Raw genomic sequence first — 24,332 nt, 5'->3', positions numbered from 1 at the left:
ACATGTGGAGCTTCTTGCAGGCAGATGCTTCTACTCTGCGTTCCCACTGCATATCACTTCCTTCAGAAAGACCTAGAGATATATTTCACCCTGTCATCCCACGTAGGCTGAGTGACAGCCGGGTATGTGTGTGTGTGTGTGTGTGTGTGTGTGTGTGTGTCCCTACTCCCTTCCCACCCATTTGTTTGCACTGGTGTGTGCCCATGCGTTCTATTAATTCTATTCACGCACATCCTATTGTCACAACTCTGGCCTGTGGTTGGCTGATATGGTGAGAACCAGAATCACATTAAAGCTGCTATAAGTAGACAGGAGAAACTGATAGCCAGTGTAATCACAACACTCCACACTTTGTGTTTACCACACACAAACACACACAGACGTCGGATAACTGGACTGCAAGAGAGTCATCATGAGGGATCAACAAACAAGGTAACTTCAAACCAGGTCAATGATGTGATTCATCGGCAATAGGCTTTAAGATAATAGGACAAAAATAGTGTAGTAATTGTAATTGTTCAGTGTTTATGTTTCAACTCTAGTGTTGAACCCTCTCAATCAAGTGTACTTTGTCAGTCATGTCTTACATAATATTAATTTACTCAAATAGTTTGTTTGAATTTAATGTAGTTCGAAAGTACATTTTACAGAATAACTAAGGATTGTTTTGTAGGCATAATTTAGTAGGCCTACATCCCAATGTAGTTTTAACGCTGCAGTAGGTCGACTCAATGTTAATCGGTCAGTGTTTTCTTTTTAGCATGTGCAAGATGATGAGTTTGGAGAGGAGGTGCAGCGATGGCGCCGGGAAGCTCCGCGCGGCCCTGGAGACTCAGCTCCTCCATAGCGACCTCTCTGGCGCCGACGTGTGGGACAAGACGGTGTCGTTCTTTGCCGTGAAGAAGGCCCTGCTGCTCTCCCCCGGCGGCTACAGCAAATCCTCCAGAGACGCGATCCGCTTCTTCCCGAAAGCCGCGGAGGACGTGGCCCCGCTCTGCTGCCAGTAGTCACTCCAGAGTGGAGACGGTCAAGGGGGAATGAGCTGATGAAGAAGCAGGGAATACTCGGCAACATTTTTATTTGTTTTACAGATTAGCTTTCACATTGAAAGAGATATTTTTTAAGCAAATGAACGATTTCTTTATGTCTAATGTTTAGAATTATTTGTACGTTTTTTCTAAATGATTTTTGATGAGTTTATAAATAGGTCTTTGTTACATAGGTAGACTTCTGTTAAATTGAATGGACCATTATCACTGTGATTTGGTCCATAAATAGACCATGCACATCGTGCCTTAAACGAATATCAACCCACTAAACATAAGTTATGATCATATATTCACGCCTCATAGGTTGAAACAAAACGGCAAATAAAAAAAAGCGAGCCGGTTGTTCAATAGGATCGAGAGGTGCGAGTGATGGTGAAGACTGCTTAGGGTTTTGGGTGGAATATTTGTGTGTAGTTAGCCTGAGGGTCCCCAGGGATTCCTCTGGGTTTGTGTGGAAAATAAGCCATATTGCCTTATTGAGGAGGTGTACTTCCTTCTGTATTCATCGTTGTATGAATGTCAGGAATCCTGTGTAATTTTGCGTTTGCGTGAAAGAAAGTGTTTTTCTTTTTTTGGAGTAGGTCTTATCGTTTTTCATATTTTCAAAATGTTTTAACATACGAGTTGGAAAATTGTTGAATTGTTAAATTCGTAAAACTAGAATAATTATGTTTTGTCATTATGATTTTCTTTCCATTTAAAAAATGTGGCATTCACTGTTTGACAGCCTTGTGCTGGTTCAATGTTTCTGTGCCTGGATGGCGAGCTGTCCTGAAGTTCTTCAGGTGTAATGTTTAAAAAATAAATTGTAAATCGAGTTCATCTTAATAAGTCTATTTTTCGCCACTATATCTGTAGACATACTGCCATCTAGTGGTATAACGTAAATGGTGCAAACATTTAATTCATTCCCATTAGCAATTTCGAATTAGTCTGGAACCTCTCAGTTTATATTGATTCCCGAGGGAGGGCATTATCAACGGACCAAATGCCTCCAAAGACCTACAACCAATCTGGGCAACGAAACATGACACATTCAGTGCCAACCAGTCCCATTTTAGACTGTTGTGATTGGCCCATCCGTGCCAGATCTGCTGGGAATCTGTCTGAACAGGACGGAGGCCAGACGCATATGCCAGAGCAAATAAAACAAGAGTTTGCAGATCGGTGATGCTATCGCAAACCTAATACACACTTCCCACCAGTGTGCGAAATACGGGGGGGCTGGGCGCCTCCGATTAACCCATGAGACCCCCTGAAAGCCTCAAAAGCAAAATTTGAAGGGGGTCTCAAATTTCGTCCAAAAAAAACCAAAACATATATATATGTTATTGTCACTAATGGTCATTTAAATGTGTTTAAGCTCACCATGTCCAGTATTCAGAATTGTAAACATTTATTCACAAATATGTTCTATTTTTTGCCAAGCGGAGCCAGCCAGTCCTGTGCGCGTATGCAAATTAGCCATGTGCGCCAAACAGAAGAAGGGCCCTATCTTGCGCCCGCAATTGCGCTGCAATTGACTTTCTACACCGACGCATGTGTCGTTGCTAGTTTGCACCCTGCGCAAAGCGGATTTCCCCCCGCAACCAGGCACTACTACACTTGCGCCTGGAGAGGCGTGTCGGCGAAAAGCAGGGACGTGTTCCGGCGCAAATGATACTTGGTGCTATTTTAGTCATCTAAAAAATGCGCCAATGCAATTGCGCCACTGACCGAAAAATACGTAGTGTATAGCGGATAGCACAGTTGTTGTTGCTATTTTGACGTGCCATGGCAGGTCGGAACTAGGCTACAACATAGCCTACGCTTACACAGACGTAGGCTATATACACACAGGCATGCAAACTAGTGACCTTTCGGCGAAATTCGCCGTTTTTTAAACAACTTTTTTAAACAAGTCACTTGTGTGATTCGTGGAGATCCATTGAGAAAACATTGGGGGTGGGGGGGGGGGTCCTACAGTCTGACGAAAACGAGACGATAACTAAATAAAAATCAATTTAGGATGACAAAAACTACGACGAAATCTTTTGACACTTTCGTTAACTAATAAAAAACGAGACGAAAATGTAAGCGGGACGATTTGGGAAGCGATCCAATCAGAACTAAGCTCTTTATGTGGGGAAGTACTGAACGTCCCGCCCGGCAGGTCAACTAGCAGGCACTTGCTGCGTCGCAAGCAAGTGTCCCTTTGTAAACAGTTTGGGGCAACAATCACCGGTTAAAACACAACCAACTTGAAGTCATTGGCAGACGAGTCATCCCGAAATTCACGCAACGATAAGCATACTTAAACAGTTTTTTTTCTTTCAAGCTAATGTTATGTGTGTTTTCGCTAGAATTGGAATACAATAGGCCTACAAGCTGAAAGAAACCACCGCTGTCCTGTAACGGTACCGGAGCTCTGTGCTGTCGACACCACAGCGGGGCACAGAAACACAGGATTCACTGTCGTTTCTGTGACATGAGAAACAATAAAAATGAAATAAATTTTTTTTATAAAGAAAGCTATCTTAGTGGGAAAGCCACGCAACAGATAGCCACGGTTACATACAGTAATGTTCTTATGACGGGAGAAAGGAGCAGAAATATAGTATAGAGACAAGTTGGAGCTGTGTGTGCGCGTATGTTTGAGTGAGAGACGGGAGTGGATGAGAGACAGAAAAATCGGACCCCCCTCCATTGTACCTCACAGGTACAGAAGGCCTCCGACAAGGATGGGCCACTGAGTGCAAATAAAGCTAGTGCATCCCAGAACAACAACAGACCAAGGAGGACGCCAGAGCAAAATGCATTGTACACACAGGATTAGCAGGATTACACAGGATTAACCAATGATTGAAGATGAGGACTTTAATGATTGATACAGTTGATAAGAGGCTGACTGTTCCCCAGAAAAGTAATAAGCATCTGATTGACAAACATTATGGATGATCATTGGTGTTTTTGCAATTTTAAAATTTTCTGCAAAGAAAAAGCAAGGCCATATTTCTTTTTTATGAGACTTGGTTATAAGATAAAGTTGTTTCATATCACAACAGTTTAGTCTGTGTATGTATATTTCACGTTATTTCATTAATAAAAAAAAACATGCGCGCAGTTCCAAAAAAAATGTTAAAAATATATATATATATTAAAAAAAAAAGTTTTTTGTTTTTTTTTGCGCGCGCAGGTCAAATAAAAACTGCAGGTCAATTTTTTTATATATATAATTTTTTTTATATACATTTTTTTTGGACCTGCGCGCATGTTTTCTTTTATTAATGAAAAAAAAGTTTTAACTCCCCGGAGTATAACCCTGGAACCCCCTAGTGGCTCTGTGTTTTCCTCGGCTCACACATCATTTTCACCTTTTTCACCCCAAACCAGCCAGTTTGCATATCTGACACAGCACAAACATGCAAACTATTAACCTGATTTAATTATTATGATGTCAAAGGCCTATAGTAGGCTATGCCATGCGTTAAAAATAATAATAATAACAATAATAATACATTCCAGCAAAGTATATTCCAGGCTTCCAAAACAAAATCTAGTTTTAGGGTAAATGATTGGTTAAATTATTTGGGAAAGAACAGCTGATACAGCGGTAAGTTGTACTTTTAAATCAATGCATCTGCAAACACCGTACAGCAAACACATATGTTCTTGACCCAGACATCGTGTACAAGCCCATTACTTTTAGGATTGATGAGTATTTGATCGTGAGAAAACAGTTTTTCCGCGAGTGAGTGTTTAAAAGAATGAATGAATGCGGGTGATGCTTGGTGCACGTGTGTGTGCGCGCCCATCTGTCTAAACACACGCAAATTAAACACGTAACGCATAATGCAGTCCATGGCGATGTATATTAACAGGGGGACACATGCATATTATCAACACAAGTCGACAACGATAATGTATACAATACTGGTAACAAACGATGTTAATGTATTGCCGCATATCATTAAAATATACCCACAGTTGCGGCCATCGAGGACCGCGTCCGCATGTTTTAAGTTGTCTTTGCCGCAATTTACATGACGAATCAGTGTTTCTCAAGTTGGAGAAGAAAACGCTATTCCATGTGTTAATTATGCCTATTATTTGGCCAAAAACTGAGCCATTTCAAGTTTGAAATTCATGTGGTCATGCATCTGTCTCAGCGGAGACCTCAAACGCGCTGTCAAAAATCAACTCAAATCAAAATGCGCTGGCTCTTAAAGGGGATGGGAGATGCCACTCTCATTGGTTTATTGCATGTTACGCCCAAAACACACCTAACTGGTTTCAGCCCAACCAGATTTGCGCCGGGCGCAAAGCTCATTTATCTCGCCGTCATAATAGCAACAGCGCCATAAAACCGCCCACAAAGTACTTTTACTTTGCGCCTTGACGTCTGCTAAGTATGCTATAGGCCTACTGCATGAGAACAATTTAGATCGATATTGCGGAACAATCGGGAGATGGGGACCCCCCCGAATATTGAAGGGTATTTCGCACACTGCTTCCCACCTATTACACCATCAACACGCAAACGGTCTTTGCCCGGCAGGAAGAAGAGGTTACAGTGTCAGGACAGCGGATAGTTATTACGACTTTATTAATCATAGGCTAGATCCAAAAAGCACACATTCAGCGACAGTTGGACATTGTAGCAGCGGGAAATAGGCAAATGAACAAGAAACTGGCTGAACTCCACACCATGCATTCGGACGTGTACAGGGACGCCACTTTGTAACCAGCGTCTAAAGAGTTTATTTTTCGCTGACGGTGCAAACTCAGCGGCACTTTGCTTATGAGGAACCTGCTCTGGATGGTGTGGGGGTGCTGACAGGAGTGTCACCATGGTAGTAGATCCATTAGTATAAAATGCGATTAGCAGAGTGATCGAGACAGTGGGGCGTCGTTGGAAATTTGGAAAAACTAAACAAAAAAATGAAAAGAACGCAGGTCCATTTATTCTTCATTTTAGACAGGTGTGTCAGATGTTTAATCGTACGAGATGGACTCAATCACAAGCTCATCTGTCACCAAAAGATGGCTTATTCGCAACAAAAAGAATAGAGAAAACAAAAAACTTTAAACCCCTCTTTTATTCATCTTTCGCTCCATCCGCTTCTGCGATCGATAAAAGACACGTTACACATGCACTCAATCAAAACGTTACTCATCTGCCAATCATTCACATTCCAGTTAGAACCTACATAAAGACCAATGGCAAAATAAAACGAAAACTTCGATCACAGCCGCGTGACGCGTCACCATTAAAAAGAAAAAACAAACAGAACAAAAACCAAAAACAAACTTCTACAAACCGAACAAAAAAAATGGTTAAAACAAATTCCACTCTCTAAATATGTGGACAAATCGCCAAGCAATGGTCTATTTTTCCTTTTTTAAGTTACCGTATAGATTGCACCCGAAAACAACGACGAACGCACTGAAATACAACGTGTGGTAATCCAAAGCCCAGAGAACGTTGTGAACATGAGCGTTTTACATTTTCCATCCGGGGCCAAAACGGCACTGTGAAAGGTGCCGTATGGTGATCGTTTATGAACCGCGATGAGTAAAGCAAACAGAAATAAGGCCAGAATATGCCAGAGACCTGCGACTCAAGTCTCTTCTTCGCTTACATTAAATAATGTTTGTATGGATTATCTCACAGAGAAAGAAAGGAAATCTGTCCGCATCATGTTCACAACATCCAGTCTGATGGGCCTGGGTGGCCATGTGTGGGGGGGCTCGGGCCCCTGAACTGTGTTACGGTTTAGTATCGTGTTAGACTTCAAGGTTGCCATAGATGGGATGAATTTCTTAGTTCTACACATAGTTTCTGCTTTAAATTAATCAGCAGGGGTCAACAAAGTGAGAGAGAAGCACAGTATTGTTGTGTGTGTGTGTGTGTGTGTGTGTGTGTGTGTGTGTGTGTGTGTGTGTGTGTGTGTGTGTGTGTGTGTGTGTGTGTGTGTGTGTGTGTGTGTGTGTGTGTGTGTGTGTGTGTGTGTGTCAGAGCTGTCCTCCGGTGTTATTAGTAAAGTTGGTGTGAGACTAGTCGGGTGGTGGGTGGTGGGTGGTGGGTGGTGGGTGGTGGGTGGGTGGGTGGGTGCCGTTCAGGGCACAGAGTTCAACAGATCCTGCAGGAAGAGATCCGGTTCCGGGATCTCCGTGAGCAGACCTGGAAAAGAGAAAGTGGAGTCACAACACCGCAGGACGCATTATCACCATCACAACCAAATATGGGCAGTCCCAATTTAACATGGACATCCTAAACAGTAATAAAGGTCAGTCACACAAGTGTGCGAGAGCGAGAGAGTGTGCGAGTGAGACCACTGACCTACGACGTCCAGGAACTCTGAGAAGGACTCTGCGGGCATGAGTTCGTCCTGGAAGGTTCGGAGCACACGCTCCGAGGCCTCGTAGATGGGCATGTCGTTGTGGCGCACATACTCGGCCAGGGAGAAGGACCAGCCGCCCTCTGTGTTGCTGGTGGGTACCTTCTGCACGGCCGCCGGGAAACAAGGACACAGAGCCAACGGAGCGGAGCCAAGGGAGCACCAGGAGCCAATGGAAAACCAGGAACCGACAGAATGGGACCGGCGGAATGGAGCCGATTGAAAACCAGTGGCCAATGGAATGGAGCCAAAGGAAAACCAGCCAATAGAATGGAGCCAAGACATGGAGAACAATGGTCAGTGTCACACACCATCTGTAGCTCAGCCATGTGTTAGTTCTTCTGCTTTAATCAAAAGAGACTTGCAGTGAATGCAGATGCATGTCACTGGGTATCGAACCCAGCACCTTCCGGGTGGGACTTCCACACCCATGTTGCTACACTAGAACTGATGTGTCACGTTATGTACAAAATGCATCTCGGATCAGTTCATGGAGGATACCATCCTAAGATCCCTCTACTACACATGAGTATCCCCCCATGGACTTACCCTGAACATGTCATAGACCAGGTCCACCAGACCCCAGAAGAGGACCGGAGAGCGGTACACAGCGTACTCCTTTGGTGATTTATCTGAGAGTCTGACAGAGAACACAGGTCAGCAGAAAGCATTTGGAATACATTATCATCATTAACAGCACAGGAACCTACTTGTTGGTGGGGGCGGGGGACAGCTTGCGGGCGTGCGCGGCGATCAGGAGCCGACGCAGGAAGTGGAGACGGCAGGTCCTCCAGCGCTCGGGGGGCAGCACGTGCATGGCCAGGATGCAGAAGTAGTGGGGGCCGTCCACCTCGTAGGCGCTTTCCACCCACTTCTCACACGGCTGCTCCTGGAAGCTCTGCAGATTCTTCTCCTCCCGCGACGTGGCCCTTGTGCTGTTGAGGGGGTTGGGGGAGGGTGTGACTGTTTAGTATGCGATTTAGTATGCGATTTTTACTTATGTTCCTTAAGTTCCTTATGTTCTGAAGTATTCACTAAACAAGCAATAAATCATTCTGTATGACCTACACAACATTGGAAGCAGTCAACATATAAACTGCTCTTTCCTTTAGACCAGGCCTATGTGTTGAGATTAATTGATGCATGGATTGATATAACATCTTTATTTAACTATAGAATTGTCAAAAGAAATCTTACTAATCTCCAGTCAGTAACAGTAACTAATCCCTCGCCCCCCCAAAAAAAAATCCTGCCAAAAAAAGTTTATTCTTTTTTAATCGCAGCCGTTGCAATTTGCAAATCTTGTTCATTACATTGCGATGTCGGTTTGAATGCAATTAATCGTTCAGCCCTATGGTAGGGTGTGGGGGTCACGTCCCGTTAGGGACTCAGTCGTACGTACGTGTTGAGGACGTAGAGCACCGTGTGGATGATGTAGGGGATGAGGTGGATGTTGCTCTCGCGGCCGCCTCCGCCCGAGTCCACGCTGAAGGACTGCTCGGTGGCGAAGCGCAGGAACAGCAGCTTGGTGTCGTGGATGTTGAGCTGGTAGGTGGGCTCCCGCTGGCCCGTGCACTCCTGCAGGTACGTGTTGTGCCTGCATCGCGGGGACAGGGGACGACAGAGAACAGGTTTATATTAACCTGCTGTACGGGGACGGTGGAAGAGAAGCCCTAAATAACGTCCCTGCGAACAAGATTTGGATAATGGTGTTGGTTTTATGGAGACACCATTTTCTGTCAATAATGTAGACAAACCTTTTTTATTATTATCGTATTGTTTATGGGGACATTAAGAGTATCACTGACAATAAAAAAAAGTTCAAGCAACTTCAATAATCAAGAAGGAAACATGAGTATAATCTGCCATGAGACCATCTGTCACCATGGATAAAACCCTTATTGCTCAAAAGCTGAGGAAATTTTACATCCACAACACAAGGAAGTGAGTGGATGCCAATGAGCTGGATCAATTACAGAGAGTGTGTGTGTGTGTGTGTGTGTGTGTGTGTGTGTGTGTGTGTGTGTGTGTGTGTGTGTGTGTGTGTGTGTGTGTGTGTGTGTGTGTGTGTGTGTGTGTGTGTGTGTGTGTGTGTGTGTGTACACTCACCTTGCTAAGCAGGTAGCGAAGGCCGACTCTGGTACCTGTGGCCCCCACACCGGAAGCAGCCCGTTACACCTGGTGTTGGCGTTCTGGAGTGCAGCGCTCTCCCACTCCTCTCTCCCACGGGCCAGCCTGCAAGAGCAGGGGGAGGGTTAATCCAACGTTAACAACCACCGTCAAACAGAAGGCAAGAACGACATGCTCAAAGCACCAAGCACCAAGTGGTATCAGCGGAACCAACCACTCCAGGGTATCTTGATTTATTCCTAATTCAGTGATTTGGCAGAACATTTTTCTTGGCAAATTGACTTGCAGTGAATTTGGGCACAAGTTAATAATAAGCAGGTAGGGATGAGGCATCTTGCATTGTTGTAGTAGTCTCCTACCTGACTGCAGCCAGGTGACAGTCGTAGTGGACTATGTTAAAGTGCGACACGGTGCTGTAGCCCTGCTGTTTCCGGGGCTTATTCTCAAACTCCTCCAGGGTGACCCTCTTGGTGTGGGTGTAGATACCCAGCACCTTGGTAGACTGGGGAGAGAGAGAGAGAGAGAGAAAGGGGGGGTGAGAAACATCAACACACCAGCAGAGCCAAGGATGCCCAAACACTTTCTTTATTGGGCTGAATGTAATTTTGTGTGTGCATGTAATTTTGTGTGTGTACCTGGAACTTATAGCCCTCTCTACAGATGCAGCAGGTCAGCCCTGGCTCCTCGATCAGCTCCTCCATCTGCTTCAGCAGGGGAGTCTTGGTCACCACCTGACCCTTCTCGTTGGTCTGAAACACAACACATCGCTATGGAGACGGCGGCTCACAACAACAAGAACATCATCGTTATCGTCACCATTCTCCCTGAATACAGAGGGAACAATAGCCGGGCTAGGAGGGCCACGTACGGTCATGCCCAACGTGCCCAGGGCCTTCTGCCTCATGGCCATGGCCATGCGTTTCTTCTCGGCGCGGGTCTCGCGGCGGGCGGCGTCGATCTTCAGGTTGACGTGGGCATGCTCACGCAGTGCCTCCAGCAGGTTCTCCGCCAGGGTGCCGATGCCCTCGTCACTCGACACCTGCTCCAGCTTGTGCAGGTTGGTGATGGAGTCGGTGCCGATCAGCGCCTGGAGGGAGGAGACCAGACCGTGGGAGAGGGTTTACCGAGCGTATAACGCCATAGAGCCATAACATAAATCTTATTTTATTCATTTATAGTGTATATTTATTTATATTATATATTTATTTAATGTTCAAGTAGTCTTAATTGATGCATTTATTTATCGTTTCCTCGTTTACCATCAATACATGGTGATACAAATTCTACATTAAATTTGGGGTGGGGTTGCATCTCCCTGGGTGGGGTTGGATCTTCCTAGGTGGGTGCTATGTACCTGGGTGGGGGGGTGCTGGGTAGCGAGGCCTCGGAGGAGCCTCAGGATGAAAGGCAGCGCTGGTCTGGAGAGGAACTTCTTCCACACGTCAGCGTCCAGACTTGATGATAAAAACACAGACACAGCGGTGAGGGAACCAGAACATACGTCCCAGATGACCTCTACGGGCCACACAGTCCAGTACCAGGATCACAAATCACAAACTCAGAAAAAGATTCATTCATGAAATAGTATTATATATCCATCAGAAAAAAAGGTACTTTTTGGCATTAGGGATATGTTTCTTCATGTAGTCCAGGGCACTTTGGCTGATCCCCTTCTGGAGGATGAGGTCCTTCAGCTGATGGCCGTTGCTGTTGTTCTTGATTCCCGCAGCGATCTTGCAGAAGCAGTCGAGGAAGACCTTGTCATCCGCACTGTGCTCCTCATCGTACCTGGAGAGAGAGAGAGACGCCTGCGTGAGTGCTGCTTCCACACAACTAAAACACCATGCATTATAGGAAATCCCGCAACACTACCCACCAGACGGTCTTCAAATACATTGTGAGCAAGCGAGGACGAGATAAATAAAGGAGTTCATGTCAAACGCTGCGTGACTCCAAGGTTGCTCAAAGGGCTTTACTCGCCTCTCTCCCACTATCCACCCATACTATAGAGTCTCACCCCACTTTTAAAACCTCCATCAAAACTCACCTGTTCCGACTGGCCTATCCCACTTAACTCCACCCGCCAGCCAATTTAATGAATATGTTGCATTGTTTATATTGTTTATTTTTAAAATGCGTTTGTTTTAACTATATTTGCATGTTTCTAAATTGTAATTGCTTGTCTAAACTGTCGACCTTGAGAGTTTTGAAAGACGCCCTGAAATAAAATTAAAGTATTATTATTAATATTATTATTATTACTTGTCGAAGCTGCAGCAGGGCTTGAAGCGCTCCACCAGGATGCGCATCTTCTCCAGCTCCCCGAAGGACAGGTAGGGGATGATGCGCAGCAGGCCCTGCAGGACGCTGGGGTTGGAGCGCACAAACGGAGTGTTGATCTGGTCCAGCAGCATCACCAGCTGGTCCTTATCCCCCGTCAGCAGCAGGTTACTCTGGGAGGTGGAGAGGAAGACGATCGTGACTCAGCAGGCACAAGCTTTGTTCTTTGACTCATCACCATTAGGACCACACAGTTTCTTTATTTCACTAATGGATTAGTAAAGTTGTGTTATTGGAGCAATCCTGGAAGATGACACCTGTTGGAAGTATAAGCAGGACAGTTGCTGGCTCACTGGAGATATACAGTAAAGGGTTAGATATATAACCCTTATATATCTATATAAGGGTTATATATCTTATATATATATATATAACCCTGAAAAAAATAAAATAACCCTGTCCAAATATTACTCCTAAATAGCCGCAGAAAGGAACAACGACATCAACAAAGACAAGTTTTGTTTCTAATGAAAGAGGTGTATGAAGGAGATCAGTCTTGTTTTAGGCGAAAGCAATGAGAGATGAAATGAGATGAGATTCCCTAACTGCCTTTTCAGGACAGTTAACCCCAACCTAATTTCATGGACCCCCGCAACCTGAACCAGGATGGTTGTGTACTGCGTGGCCTTTGACCCTAGTCTCTAGAGGTCTCACCTTGTCTTCTGAGATCTCAGCGTTAGCTTCGTCCAGGATGATCTCCATGATGCTCAGGACCTGCTCTGCTATGGACGCCCCGCCGCTGTCCTTGCTCTCCTGCTCCGCCACCAAGGCCTGGAGGAGGGGAAACAAGCAGCCTGGGGGTTAGGGTCTGGACAGGACCGATACTCCTATTTTAGGACTTACGGCCATCATTTAGAAAATATGACTTTATAAATCCCAGCAGGGAAATTCAGCAGAAACCTTGACCGAACAGTGAAAATATTATTTATGTCGGACAGATTTGTTTTAAATAATGTAGAACATCATCATCAGATAGTTTGTGATTAAAACGTGGGGTCTCAGTTCTCACCAGGTTGAGTGTTCCCAGCATGACGTTGAGTGTGTTCATCTCTGGTCTGACCAGCTGCTGTCGGTTCACCTTCACCTTCACACAGTAGCTGAAGAGCTTCAGCAGAACCTGGATTAACACACATAAAGGTTAAATAGACATTCTCGATCAGGGAATATGACTAGTCTAGTAGTCAAAAGAACGTGGCAGGTTTGTACTAATCCAGAACCAGAGCTATTAATGAACAATAAGATCCACAATAATGCACATAATCCATTTACTAATTCATTTAGGGTTTGTAGAGTTTTGCATGTGTGCGTCCTGACTTACGGTGAGAAGGTGCCTCCCTTGTTTGAAGTCTTTGATTCCCGACAGCCGGTTCAACATACACTCTAGCCCCCGACACTGGGCCATCACACCCGCCATCTTGTACACCTCCTCGTCATCCTCCTCTTCATCTACAATACACAAACAAATTCAGCATTTAATTGTGTTTTTCCTGCATTTCCATCTTTTTGAACCTCTTTCAAAACACATAATAGTCATCAATGAAAATGATGTATAGGGTTACCTGTGGTCGAGTCCAGTGATTCAATGAACTCCTCGGTAGCGTCACCCAGCAGGCCTCTCATGCGGTAGATGATTCTCATTGGTTCACCCTGGCAAGAAAAAACAAAAACAAGCTTGTTAACCAAGATATTAATATTTGCATTGGCTATCTTTAACCTTTAAAACGAGGACAATACCGATCTGGGTGGTCAAACCATCGTAACAGTCACTAAAACAGTGGTTATGAATATAGTTGGTAGATAATAGGTAAATTCAACCAGACCTGTATTGTCCTTTTAAAGTTAGTTAAATACATGATGGGACTCACCTCATTGGTGGGGCACCACACCTTCTTGTAGACCTCAGCAACAGACAGGTCCAAGCTGATGATTTTGTTGTTCACCAGAAGCTAGGGGGGACAGTCATATTTTACGTTTTTTTAAGTCTATGCATGTACATCTTTAATATACCTAAATGCTGCTATAGGGCTTGGTGATTGGAGATGCGGTAGAGTCTGATTGCTCTCACGTTCTTTAAACATTGTATACCAGTGTATGTATACAAGGGTCCGGTCACGTGACTGCAGGGTAAGAGCCTGGTCTTGCGAGTGCAGGGTAAGGGTCTGGTCATGTGACTGCAGGTTAGGGCCCGGTCATGTGACTGCAGGGTAAGGGCCTGGTCATGTGACTGCAGGGTAAGGGCCTGGTCTTACGACTGCTGGCTAAGGGTCTGGTGGAGCGCTCACCTCCATGCCGCTGTCGTCCTCCAGCAGGGCCACCAGGTCACAGTCCTGGCAGATCTTGTTCTTGATGTCCCTCATGAGGGGCCTGATGCCCGGCTCGTTGCTGCTGTATGGGTTCCCCGGCATGCGGCCCTGCAGGAAGTCCTCCTGCTGGGGGTCCTTCTCCAGGGTCACAAAGAACTCCGTCACCTCGTTCTCCTCCTGGAGGAGGTGCAGGGGAGAGACAAAGGTGAGGGGGTGACCACTGACGTCTGTCATGTAGCAGCAGACAGCTGTTATAGTGGTCGGTGAGACCGCGTCTCTGATCATTTCATATTATAGCATTAGAAGATTGCATAATATATTTCAATACATCTGCTCGCTACTATTTAACTATTGAGGAGCATTTTGAGGACACACTTTATCCAAATGACCTGCGATAAAGTCAGATAACAATAAGAAGCTGGTTGGGGTTATCCATCTTGCTTAAGGATGCCTTTTTCAATGTGACCTGTTTTAGCAAATACTGTATTTAACTGCAATCTGCACCACACACGGTATGGAAGAAAGTAGGATAAATAAATGTATGAACGTGTGTTCACTCACTACAACGACCACACTGCAGTGAGCTCTGTTTGGCCTTAGGTCTGATCAACGTCTCTGTGTGTGTGGAGTGTGCATGGGGGGTGAAACTCACAGGGTAGATGATGCTGCACAGTCGCTCAAAGATGAACACGGGAGTCCGGTAGTCGTCCAGGTCGTAGCGCTTGGCGGTCTCGATGCACACCGCCATGAAGGCCTTGGTCTCAGACTCCGTTCCTGTAGACACACGCGTGTAAATAAGTTGATCCCAAACCAGGGGCCTCCATAGGTGTTCCCTGATGAATACCGTTGGCAGGGAATTTATATTTAACCTTTAGAACCTTGACCTAGGGTTCACAGGTCAAGGTCAGAATAACTAGGACTGAAACTATATTGCAATTACTGTAAAGTATGGTAATTGTTTAGGAGTTAATATTACATTCATTTGCCTCGTCTTCATGCATTAAGAAGTGGACAGAAACATGTGCTAAACGACAGCTTAACATCATGTAAGAGCTTCACAGGCCCGCGTTGGCGCACACCCCTAACTCCAAGCTCTCTAAAGGAGAGGGGAAAAACTCCCCAAATCCCAGGGAAAAAACCATGAGAAGGAACTGAGGTTTGAAATCAATACTTCCATTAACCACCGGGGCCGACCGACCTCAACCACACACCCACCCACCTGTGGTCATGTCCTCCAGCATCTCCAGCAGCATGTCCTGGGTCTCGTCGATGAGCTTGGTGCGCTGGACCACCAGCTTCCTCAGACACAGGTAGCCGTTGAGCACCGTGCCCACCAGCCGGCTCTTGAAGTGCCGCTTGATGGACTCCACCTCCACGAACGACGACAGCAGTCCTGGAGGAAAACCACTCTTTAATCTCAATGGCAGACAAATTGTTACACCAAACTACATATTAAATTGAAAAAATAAAATAAATAAAAATAGGTCGCTAGTAACCTATAGCAAAACCTACCTGTCAAACTCTTGAGGGCGTAGCCTTGCTGGAGGTCAGTGCTCAGCGTAGCTTCTTCCAGAGAGAGCAGGTTGGCGATTTCCTACACAGAGATACAAAGAGAGACACTACTCATGAATAACTGCTTCTGAAACACTTGGTATTCTGCCACTTTGGATTACATATAAATGCATGCATTTAAATGAGCCATTTGCTGGCTCTTAAAGAGAATAAATATTGAACCACCAACGGGCAAATAAATAAATAAATATATATAAATAAATAAATAAATAAATAAATTCATGGAGCATCTGGTCATCCAGTCACCTTGGTGATGAGGTTGCCGATGTAGGGCAGGACCCCACGTGCAGCCAGGTACACCTTCCAGTGGGCTGGCTTGATGAGTTTCTGGTACAGACCCAGGTACTCCACCGCACACTCCCCTGCCACACTCAGCTCATCCAGGTAGCTGATGCAAACACACACACAGTGAGTACAGTAGAGTGTACATGGCAGACAAGCATCGGTAGCAGAATAACCTCAGCACAACAAGAGTCATTTGAGCATAAAGATGTGAGGATAAAACCAAAAAATCATTTCCACATCCTTATTCATCCTTTCAGTGTCCTCCACCCAGCACCATACAGCCATATTGCATGGTTAACCCTGGTTCGTGGGCTCCTACCTGGTGAGCAGGTCCAGGACTTGCTGCTTGCGGCTGGGGATGGTGGTGAGGGCCTCCACGATGGTACATGCGGCCTGCCTGGCTGCTTGGGTGGCAGGCGTGAAGAGCACCTACAACACAAGAACCAACAACTATGTCATGGGATGCTCGACGATATCAATACACGTCTCCTCTGTGTATATCTGACTCAGGGAGAAGGGGTTAGGGTGAGCGCTGTGAACGGCTGTTACCTGTCGCAGCCAGTTGTTGTGGCTGAGTTTGAGCAGGCGGGGGAACAGGCCCTCGGTCCTGGCCCTCATGAACTGCTTCCACTTCCACACGTACTTCTCCAGGAGGTACTGCCTCCGCAGCTCCACCTTGCTCTGGGGTTTGGACACCGCCTCCTGGCCTGCAGGTGAAGGACGCACACCCGTTAAATACTTAATCAATCTCTAATAGTGTAATCAATGAGACATTTGATTAGAAGTGCTGCGTTATCTGTAGGTATCAGTTGGAAGGCCATTGAATAAGGTTCTTTAAAAGGGGGCAGGAAAGTCTAGTGGTTAGGGTGTTTGACTCCAAGCCAAAAGGTTGTGGGTTCAAAGCCCAATGCTTTTGCTCAGGAATGCTTACCGATAGCATCTGAGCAAGATGCCCAAGTAGAGAAAATCCCCTGAAATAGTAATGGTTGATTGCATTTCTGTGGCATTTTTTTGTCCATTTCTCAGCGAGCCCCACTTACAACGAGCTGGGAGGCACTTCTTCCAGGCTTCGTAGGACGCTTTGGGGTCCTTCTTGAGCCAGAGCTGGGCCTGGGCATGGATTTCATTGCTGTAGGGCTTCACTGTGGTCAAAGACTCCACGGCAGCATCCTATTCACACACACAAAATGAAATATATTGATTGGAAAGTAGTTAAATACTGTATATTTTTTGGAATAAACAATTCATTGTTTTTCATTGAAATTTAAGGGCATTTCAAATTGGAGCCTTTGGAAGATTATGAATTAAAACCAATTCCTTCTAGTTCTACTTAAAGCAGATCATGTGACGCGCCAGGACCAATGACAGCGTGGTGCTTACCTTGTTCTTCTTGCTGGTGGGAGCAGGGGGCTTGATGAGCTTCTGCAGGATCCTCAGACACATCAGGGTGATGTTCTCCACCACCACAGGCGTCTTGATGTTCACAGACATGAGGAACAGACTGAGGGCTGGATGGGGAGAGATAGGAGGATCAGTTAGCAGGATGTTTGTAGTTTCACCAAGTCACACCAGAGGAGGGAAGGCTGGCTTTACATCCATTTGGCACAGCATGACAATTACTAATGTATAACCTTTTGTTGTACGTTTGAGCCAAAATGGTCTTTCTAGATGCAAAACATCTATTCCGAAGAATCAATCATGCCTACTGAAGTCCAAAAGCAGTTTGACTAAAGGGAGAGTAAATATCTAGTGAAATGAAAGGTAAATATATATGAACAGCGTACCACAACGCAGCCGGAGCTCCCAGCATCCGCCCTCTTTAGAGATGGAGTCTGTCAGCAGCAGCATCTCATACTGCAGATTACTGACCTGCAAAGTAAGGGAAACCAGGAGCATCAGACACAGACCCAAAGACACTGGCTACCTAACTTCACTTGCCTTAAAGACCGATTTAACTCTGTACTGTGCAGCGTTTTCACTGCATTCAATTCGCTTAAAATATTCTTTAACTAAAGTGACCACTGCGTTTCCAATATGGATATGAATTCTTATCACGTAGGATACTAGATAGAGACAGTGTGGATGTGACTACAGGGCTTCAGTTGAGTAGGGATGGTTAACATCGTACCAGATCTGGATTTGCCCAGTGTCCTTTCAGGGCAGAAGACACTTTGGCTATGATGAGGTCATTCATCTGCTGAGTGGCTTCTGGGTGATCCCTGGAAGAAGAGAAGCAAACAGAGTCTTAACGTTACGCCTGAGGAAACCAGCACATACATGGAGCTAGGCGTTGGAAACAGTTAATATCACACGGTATTACAACGGTTGACTATTCTTTCATCAGAAGTGTTGATCCAAAGTGAGAATTTATTCAGATACATGGTGTGTGGTCATTCGTTCATAGTTAAGTTCTAGGTAGGGGTGTTTTGCTCAAAGATGCCTCCTTGTAATTCTGTGGGGGTTAGGGTTATCAAAACCAGAACCTTCTGGCTGGGCGTCAAACACACCCAACCACTACACCTGTTGTAGTGACTGACTTACTGTGTGTAAGTCAAGTCTCCGGATTGCTGAAGTCACTCATTCCCTCCTCGCAAACCAACTGCACTACGCTGATACTTCGTTAACAACCCCCCAAACGGCTGCCCTCCCCAACAGACTACAAGGTTGAGGACTCACCTGGTGAGGAGGCAGACCAGCTGCCTCACCTCTTCCCGCATGGAGGCAGTGCCTCGCCGCAGGTTGTACTCAAACAGCTCCCGGATCAGCCCCTGGAGGACCAGGATCTGCCGCAGGGCGGGGTTGGTGGCGAGGGCACGCAGCAGGGTGATGCAGTGGCCCGTGACGGCCGAGGCGCAGCCGTAGCACTTGTTGGAGGAGGTGTGGCCGCAGCCCAGCACGGAGAGGGCGCGGTACTGGCTGGCGGTGAAGGTGGGCTGGTTGCCGCCGCTGCTGCTGCGGGACGACTTGGTGGCCGCCTCGCGCTGCTGGAGGTCGTACTCCAGGAGCTCCTTGCGGGACGCCAGGACCTTCTGCTCTCACACACACACACACACACACACACAGGAGGGGGGAGAAGAACCACGTTCAAGAGGTTTTCATGGACCATGAATAGACAAAGGGCATCTTCGAATTTTGTACAGTAAAAATGTAGAAATGTAAATTGAATGGCAAAATCTATAAAGGGTTACGATTTGGTCCTTATGTCTATTGTATAGCAGACTACACTGGAAAGTACAACATGCATGGAGAAGAATAGAGGCATTCCTACCTGTATGATCTTGGAGAGCTCATCGAAGGAGGTCTTGCAGTCTCCGCTGTACTCCTGGGCCAGCTGCTGGATGTAGCGGTTCACGTTGGCCGACGTGGCCCCCAGTCCCCCCCCGGCTCCAGAGTCGTCCTGGTGGAGATGCAAGAGAAGGGGTTAGGAACACCGGGCGACCCAATTTAAATGGAAAAACACAAATCTGACTTGACACATCCCATGTGCCATTTCCCTACATGTCCTTGATCTTGGTAAATGGTTGCAAGGCTGAAAAACAAAGTCTAACATACAACAACAGACAGACAGTGTAGTGAGTCACCCACATGAGGTACCTGGGTTCTGAGCGACCCACCTGAGGTTTTTCTGGTGCAGCCTCGTTGACCTTGGACAGAAGGCTCTCCAGCTGGGGTCGGTGGCCCATCAGCTGGTGGTACACCCGGTCAGCCTTATCCAGCAGAGTGTTGATGTTGGTCACAGCCTGAAGAGAAACACACACACACACAGGATTGTTCAAGTCCACTTGTACACGTACTAGGCAGACGAAACGGTAATGGGTATCTGGGTTGAGTTTTTGCCCGCGGGAGGTCTCCAACAATCTGTATTTTGGCCTGAGAGTTGTGCCTTACCTTCTTCCTGTCCTCCTCGTTCTCGATGGGATCCACAGCACAGCAGGGTTTGGCGTACAGCATGAAGTCAAAGCGGGCGTATTTGCAGAAACCGCAGGCGTTGCACAGGAAGGGGTCCTTCTCATCGTAATTAATGGACCTGAGGCAATGGACGAAGAGATGGTTTTAGGACTGAGGTTAAAGTGGCACTTCAAACCAAATGCAGTATACTAAAACTGATCAAACTATGTCTGAAACAAATCTAGTCATAAGACACATTCTTTATAAATATCAAATATATTTACATTAATAAATAATCTTCCTAAGTCTTATTTCCGTCCCACAGGTTTGGCTGCTTGTCTCCTCTCTCGTGTTCTCCAGCCACACGGCCAGAGGAGGGTCCGAGGCTCACCTGCACTTGTGGCACTGATACACGTTCTCCCCGCAGTTTCCACACACGCCCGGGTTGGCCGGCACCGAGGCGCTGCAGCGGGGACACTGCAGTGTCTCCGTGGACGCCTGGTAGTTCTCGTAGAAGTCGGAGAACTCGATCATCAGGTTGGACGCCACAATGGGCAGCGGCAGGTCGATCTTCACCTCCGTCTGGCCCGGGGTCAGCTGCACCTTCTTGGCCTTGTGCCAGCGGGCCGGCCTGGGAAGAGGAGAGGGGAGAGAGGGCTTGTTACATACTATGGACTTTCATAAGGAGAACTTCTAATCTATTATAGTGCATTTCTTTATACTATACTCAAAGCAAGTGTGAGTTGGTGCTGTGCATATTGATTTTAAGTTAATGGGAAAAACATGATTTTAAGGCGAGCGTGAATAAAGAATAAATAAATAATTTAATTCAAAAGTTTAACGTATTTGTATATTCCTGGAAAATTACTACCCGATCGTAAGAAGTTCAGAGTGGGAGCGAACATCCACAAACGACTCACTTGTTCTTGAGCTCCACGATGGCCTGCACGGTCCTGTTGTTGTAGTAGAGGTTGATGGTGCGGACCATCTTGGTGCGCTTCAGGTCTCCTATCTTCACAGTCACCTTGCTGATGGTGTGGCTGCCGATCAACTTCACCACCTGCTGGGTGGTGGTGTAGCGCGTGTCCACTTTGATCGAGGACAGCTTGATGTTCTGTGGACAACCAAAAGAGGATTAGAATAAAAACCCAGCACAACAATGGACAAAACAAAAATGTTGATGTGCGTATAACGGACTCATAGTTTATGTCAGAAGGAGATAAAGGGGGGCCCCTGGGTTTAGGTGGGTCTAACAAAGTGATAGTTCATGTCAGACGGAGACTTACATAAGGGGACCCCTGGGTTTAGGTGGGTCTAACAAAGCGATAGTTTATGTCAGAAGGAGACTGACAGAGAGGGGGACCCCTGGGTTAAGGTGGGTCTAACAAAGCGATAGTTTATGTCAGAAGGAGACTGACAGAGGGGGACCCCTGGGTTAAGGTGGGTCTAACAAAGCGATAGTTTATGTCAGAAGGAGACTGACAGAGAGGGGGACCCCTGGGTTAAGGTGTGTCTGACCGAGATAGTTTATGTTAGAAGGAGACTTACAGAGAGTGGGACTTCTGGGTTGTTGCAGACCAGGCAGGGGTCACTCTCCAGGAAGAACCCGTCAAACTCAACCAAGCCAGACAGAGTGCTGGAAAAGAAAGACATTGGTGATTTATTTGATGGTCTTCAGAGAATCAAAGTGTGAGCAGAAGTGAGGGTCATTCGAGTTATGAAGTGGTTAAATGGAAAGGTGAATGCTCACTTGTAGATGTTAGAGTTGGGGTGGTTGGTCAGTATGTGGTTCTGTGTCCTCAGGATCTCCACGGCTTTCTGGGAATATTCCTTTAGCTGGAGGGACGGAAAGAGAACTTCAATTAATGAAAATGAAAACATAAGATAAATATTGTACTGGTTGCAATTTTGCTTGCTATCTGCAGAACACATACATTCTGGATTACATTTCTCAATATATGCATTTTGACTGTACTCTGCCTTACTTATGGATAAATTAACTAAAAACAGTTATGAATAAAGCCAAACTATCCAACATACCTTCTTCTCGGTCTGAGGGGTCTTGAGGGAGAAGTATCCCAGTAGGTCCACGAACTGGGCAGCTTTGCGTCCGTAGGCGGGGAGTTCTGGCCAGATGGCCCAGGTCAGCTCCAGCAGCAGCTCCTGCTGAGACTTACTGGAGTTCCTGTCAAGAAACCACAGGGATTGTCAGGAAAGTACCATTTATGTATATTTGTGAGTGAGTGAGTCTAGTCTATATCGTGTTATTCAAGGTAGATGTGTAGGGCAGTGTGTATAACAGTATCTGTAGATGTGTAGGGTCAGACAGTGTGTATAACAGTAGCTGTAGATGTGCAGGGCCAGACAGTGTATAACAGTAGCTGTAGATTTGTGTATAACCGTACCTGTAGATGTGCAGGGCCAGACAGTGGGCTTGCCAGCGCACAGCCGAGGAGTTGGACTCCAGCAGGAAGCAGCGTAGGAACTGGATCAGTGTCTCCTTGTCTGCAAACTTGTTGAGCTGGCTGACCAGAGCCATGCACAGCTGGTCCTCCTGGCTGCCCACCCCCTCACCTGTAGACAGACCCCCGCAGACACCATTCATTTAGACTGAGGACATGGACACATTTGTTTTCTCAATGGTTAAATATTGATCATATTAAAATGAGAGTCTGCCTTACAGAGGGTGGAGGGCTGTTTTCAAAATAAATAAAATCTAATCTTTAATCCTGTAAATGATTTGACCCTAATCTCACCAATTTGTTGATTTAATTTGACTTTTTCCTCCATTTAGCAAATCTTTATCCACAGCAAAATTAAAATAAATGCATGTCATTATTGAGTCGTCAAGAGTTCTATGAAGTCCAGGGAATCAAACCCAGAGCCTTTAACGGCCGGGAGCCGAACACCCTAGGCAACAATTCCATCCTGCCAATGAGGAGGTGAGGTCTCTTCCTCACCGTCCTTGTCCTTCTCCTTGTCCTCCTTCTTGCTCTTCTTGCTGGAGGACTTGGTCTGGGAGGGCTGGGAGCCTCCCGGTGGCCCACCACCTCCTCCTGATCCTCCACCTCCTCCCCCTGAGGAGGAGGAGGACGAGGAGGAAGAGGTGGCGAGCACCTTGCTGCCACACAGCGCGCAGGAGAGCAGCTGCAGAAGCACCGGAGACACGCCCTCGTCCACCAGGAAGCTGACTTGCAGCAGGAAGTACAGCACGGCTGGACAGGAAGAGGAGGCGTTAAATGGAGGACAGGTGAAAAGGGCAAAAAGACAGCCGATAGATTATAGAGATAGGTGCCAACTGGATTTCCTTTAACACAAAAAGGCTGACTAAATGGTTAGCTTACAGTCATCCTTCATGCAGAACTTCTGCCAGTTGATGGTCCTTTGAGTGGCGATCTCGGCACAGGCCTTCAGGTGCTCCATCTGCAGGGAAGATGGAAAGACGACCGGGCTCAACACAATCACACGAGAAATAGAACACACGTCAATCCCAAAATGTGTTTTTCCTAATCAAAATCTCCCCATAGAGTTGAATAGAAGGTCTGTCAACATAACATAGCTAACCTCAAAACACTCTAGCATGCTCAAGTTAACACACACAAGACAGACAGGGACAGAGAGAGAGACGGGCAGGGACAGAGAGAGGGAGACAGATACTGACAGATGGACAGAGAGACAGACCGACAGACAGGTATAGAGCTGGACCTCAGAAGAACCGGCACACACTCACCAGGCTGATGAGCGTGTCGTACTGCAGAGCGGAGCCCGAAGTGGCCGTGAGCACGCCGGCCCGCAGGTAGATGCCCTGCTCCTCCAGGAGCTTCTTGATGGCGCGCACGTGGGAGTCCAGCGTGTGCAGGTCCCGCAGCTGCCGGTACTTCTCCTTGGAGCCGCAGATGAAGAGCAGCAGCTTGCGCACCTGCCTCCGCACAAAGGGGGTCTGCTGGATCATCAGGTACTGGAGGGAGGAGAGGGGATGCAAGGAGCAGGGTCAATGGGAGGATTTTTTAAGAATTAACAGCATTAAAAAAGACAAAAGAAACAAGTAATTTACAACCAATGATAGAATCAGTGCCTTATTTATGCAAGCATCATACTTCCTTCATACATACGTCTTCCCATTCGGGACCAATGCACTCCGAACTGTACCTGGAATGGATCTTTGCACATGTGCTTCAATACGTTCAACAGGTTAAAGTCTGGCAGACCAAAACATCTACCTCAGACAGGAAGTAGAACCAGGAGTGGTCGAAGACCGGGGCCGGGATGCGGGGGTTGGTGTCGGCGATCTTCTTGATCTGGTAGGGCAGCCGGAGCACCATCTCCGTCAGGAGCTGAGAGTACGCCTCAAACACATCAGCAGCATGGCCCTGGGGAAGGAAATG

The 24,332-nt window shown here is 46.5% G+C and overlaps 1 protein-coding gene across 15 annotated transcripts in view; it reads right to left on the bottom strand.

Moving 5' to 3' along the window:
* Positions 1-6,109: 6,109 nt before the first annotated feature.
* Positions 6,110-24,332, bottom strand: part of ubr4 (ubiquitin protein ligase E3 component n-recognin 4) — a gene marked incomplete at its 5' end in the record, with an annotated part of 53,535 nt that continues 35,312 nt past the window's right edge. For all 15 annotated transcript variants that reach the window (XM_084480318.1, XM_084480325.1, XM_084480326.1 and 12 more), the window contains 42 exons: positions 6,110-7,212; positions 7,372-7,534; positions 7,979-8,069; positions 8,140-8,364; positions 8,832-9,026; positions 9,539-9,664; positions 9,919-10,061; positions 10,195-10,308; positions 10,428-10,646; positions 10,914-11,013; positions 11,174-11,347; positions 11,822-12,012; positions 12,554-12,670; positions 12,909-13,016; positions 13,218-13,345; positions 13,459-13,546; positions 13,765-13,845; positions 14,182-14,379; positions 14,855-14,976; positions 15,422-15,595; positions 15,715-15,796; positions 16,021-16,162; positions 16,379-16,488; positions 16,609-16,766; positions 17,100-17,229; positions 17,440-17,567; positions 17,844-17,928; positions 18,188-18,278; positions 18,736-19,088; positions 19,328-19,456; positions 19,674-19,799; positions 19,948-20,086; positions 20,339-20,578; positions 20,868-21,061; positions 21,496-21,583; positions 21,698-21,783; positions 21,988-22,132; positions 22,353-22,521; positions 22,908-23,162; positions 23,292-23,370; positions 23,678-23,905; positions 24,168-24,317. In XM_084480318.1, coding sequence (XP_084336444.1) covers positions 7,148-7,212; positions 7,372-7,534; positions 7,979-8,069; positions 8,140-8,364; positions 8,832-9,026; positions 9,539-9,664; positions 9,919-10,061; positions 10,195-10,308; positions 10,428-10,646; positions 10,914-11,013; positions 11,174-11,347; positions 11,822-12,012; positions 12,554-12,670; positions 12,909-13,016; positions 13,218-13,345; positions 13,459-13,546; positions 13,765-13,845; positions 14,182-14,379; positions 14,855-14,976; positions 15,422-15,595; positions 15,715-15,796; positions 16,021-16,162; positions 16,379-16,488; positions 16,609-16,766; positions 17,100-17,229; positions 17,440-17,567; positions 17,844-17,928; positions 18,188-18,278; positions 18,736-19,088; positions 19,328-19,456; positions 19,674-19,799; positions 19,948-20,086; positions 20,339-20,578; positions 20,868-21,061; positions 21,496-21,583; positions 21,698-21,783; positions 21,988-22,132; positions 22,353-22,521; positions 22,908-23,162; positions 23,292-23,370; positions 23,678-23,905; positions 24,168-24,317 — 6,129 coding nt within the window. In that variant the 3' untranslated portion in view covers positions 6,110-7,147. The remainder of the gene's footprint in view (positions 7,213-7,371; positions 7,535-7,978; positions 8,070-8,139; positions 8,365-8,831; positions 9,027-9,538; positions 9,665-9,918; positions 10,062-10,194; positions 10,309-10,427; positions 10,647-10,913; positions 11,014-11,173; positions 11,348-11,821; positions 12,013-12,553; positions 12,671-12,908; positions 13,017-13,217; positions 13,346-13,458; positions 13,547-13,764; positions 13,846-14,181; positions 14,380-14,854; positions 14,977-15,421; positions 15,596-15,714; positions 15,797-16,020; positions 16,163-16,378; positions 16,489-16,608; positions 16,767-17,099; positions 17,230-17,439; positions 17,568-17,843; positions 17,929-18,187; positions 18,279-18,735; positions 19,089-19,327; positions 19,457-19,673; positions 19,800-19,947; positions 20,087-20,338; positions 20,579-20,867; positions 21,062-21,495; positions 21,584-21,697; positions 21,784-21,987; positions 22,133-22,352; positions 22,522-22,907; positions 23,163-23,291; positions 23,371-23,677; positions 23,906-24,167; positions 24,318-24,332) is intronic.

The sequence above is a fragment of the Micromesistius poutassou genome (genome assembly GCF_964030765.1).
Source record: "Micromesistius poutassou genome assembly, chromosome: 15".
Classification (NCBI taxonomy): domain Eukaryota; kingdom Metazoa; phylum Chordata; class Actinopteri; order Gadiformes; family Gadidae; genus Micromesistius; species Micromesistius poutassou.
Note: the sequence above shows the minus strand (reverse complement) of the source record. Positions and strands in the feature narration are given on the sequence as shown.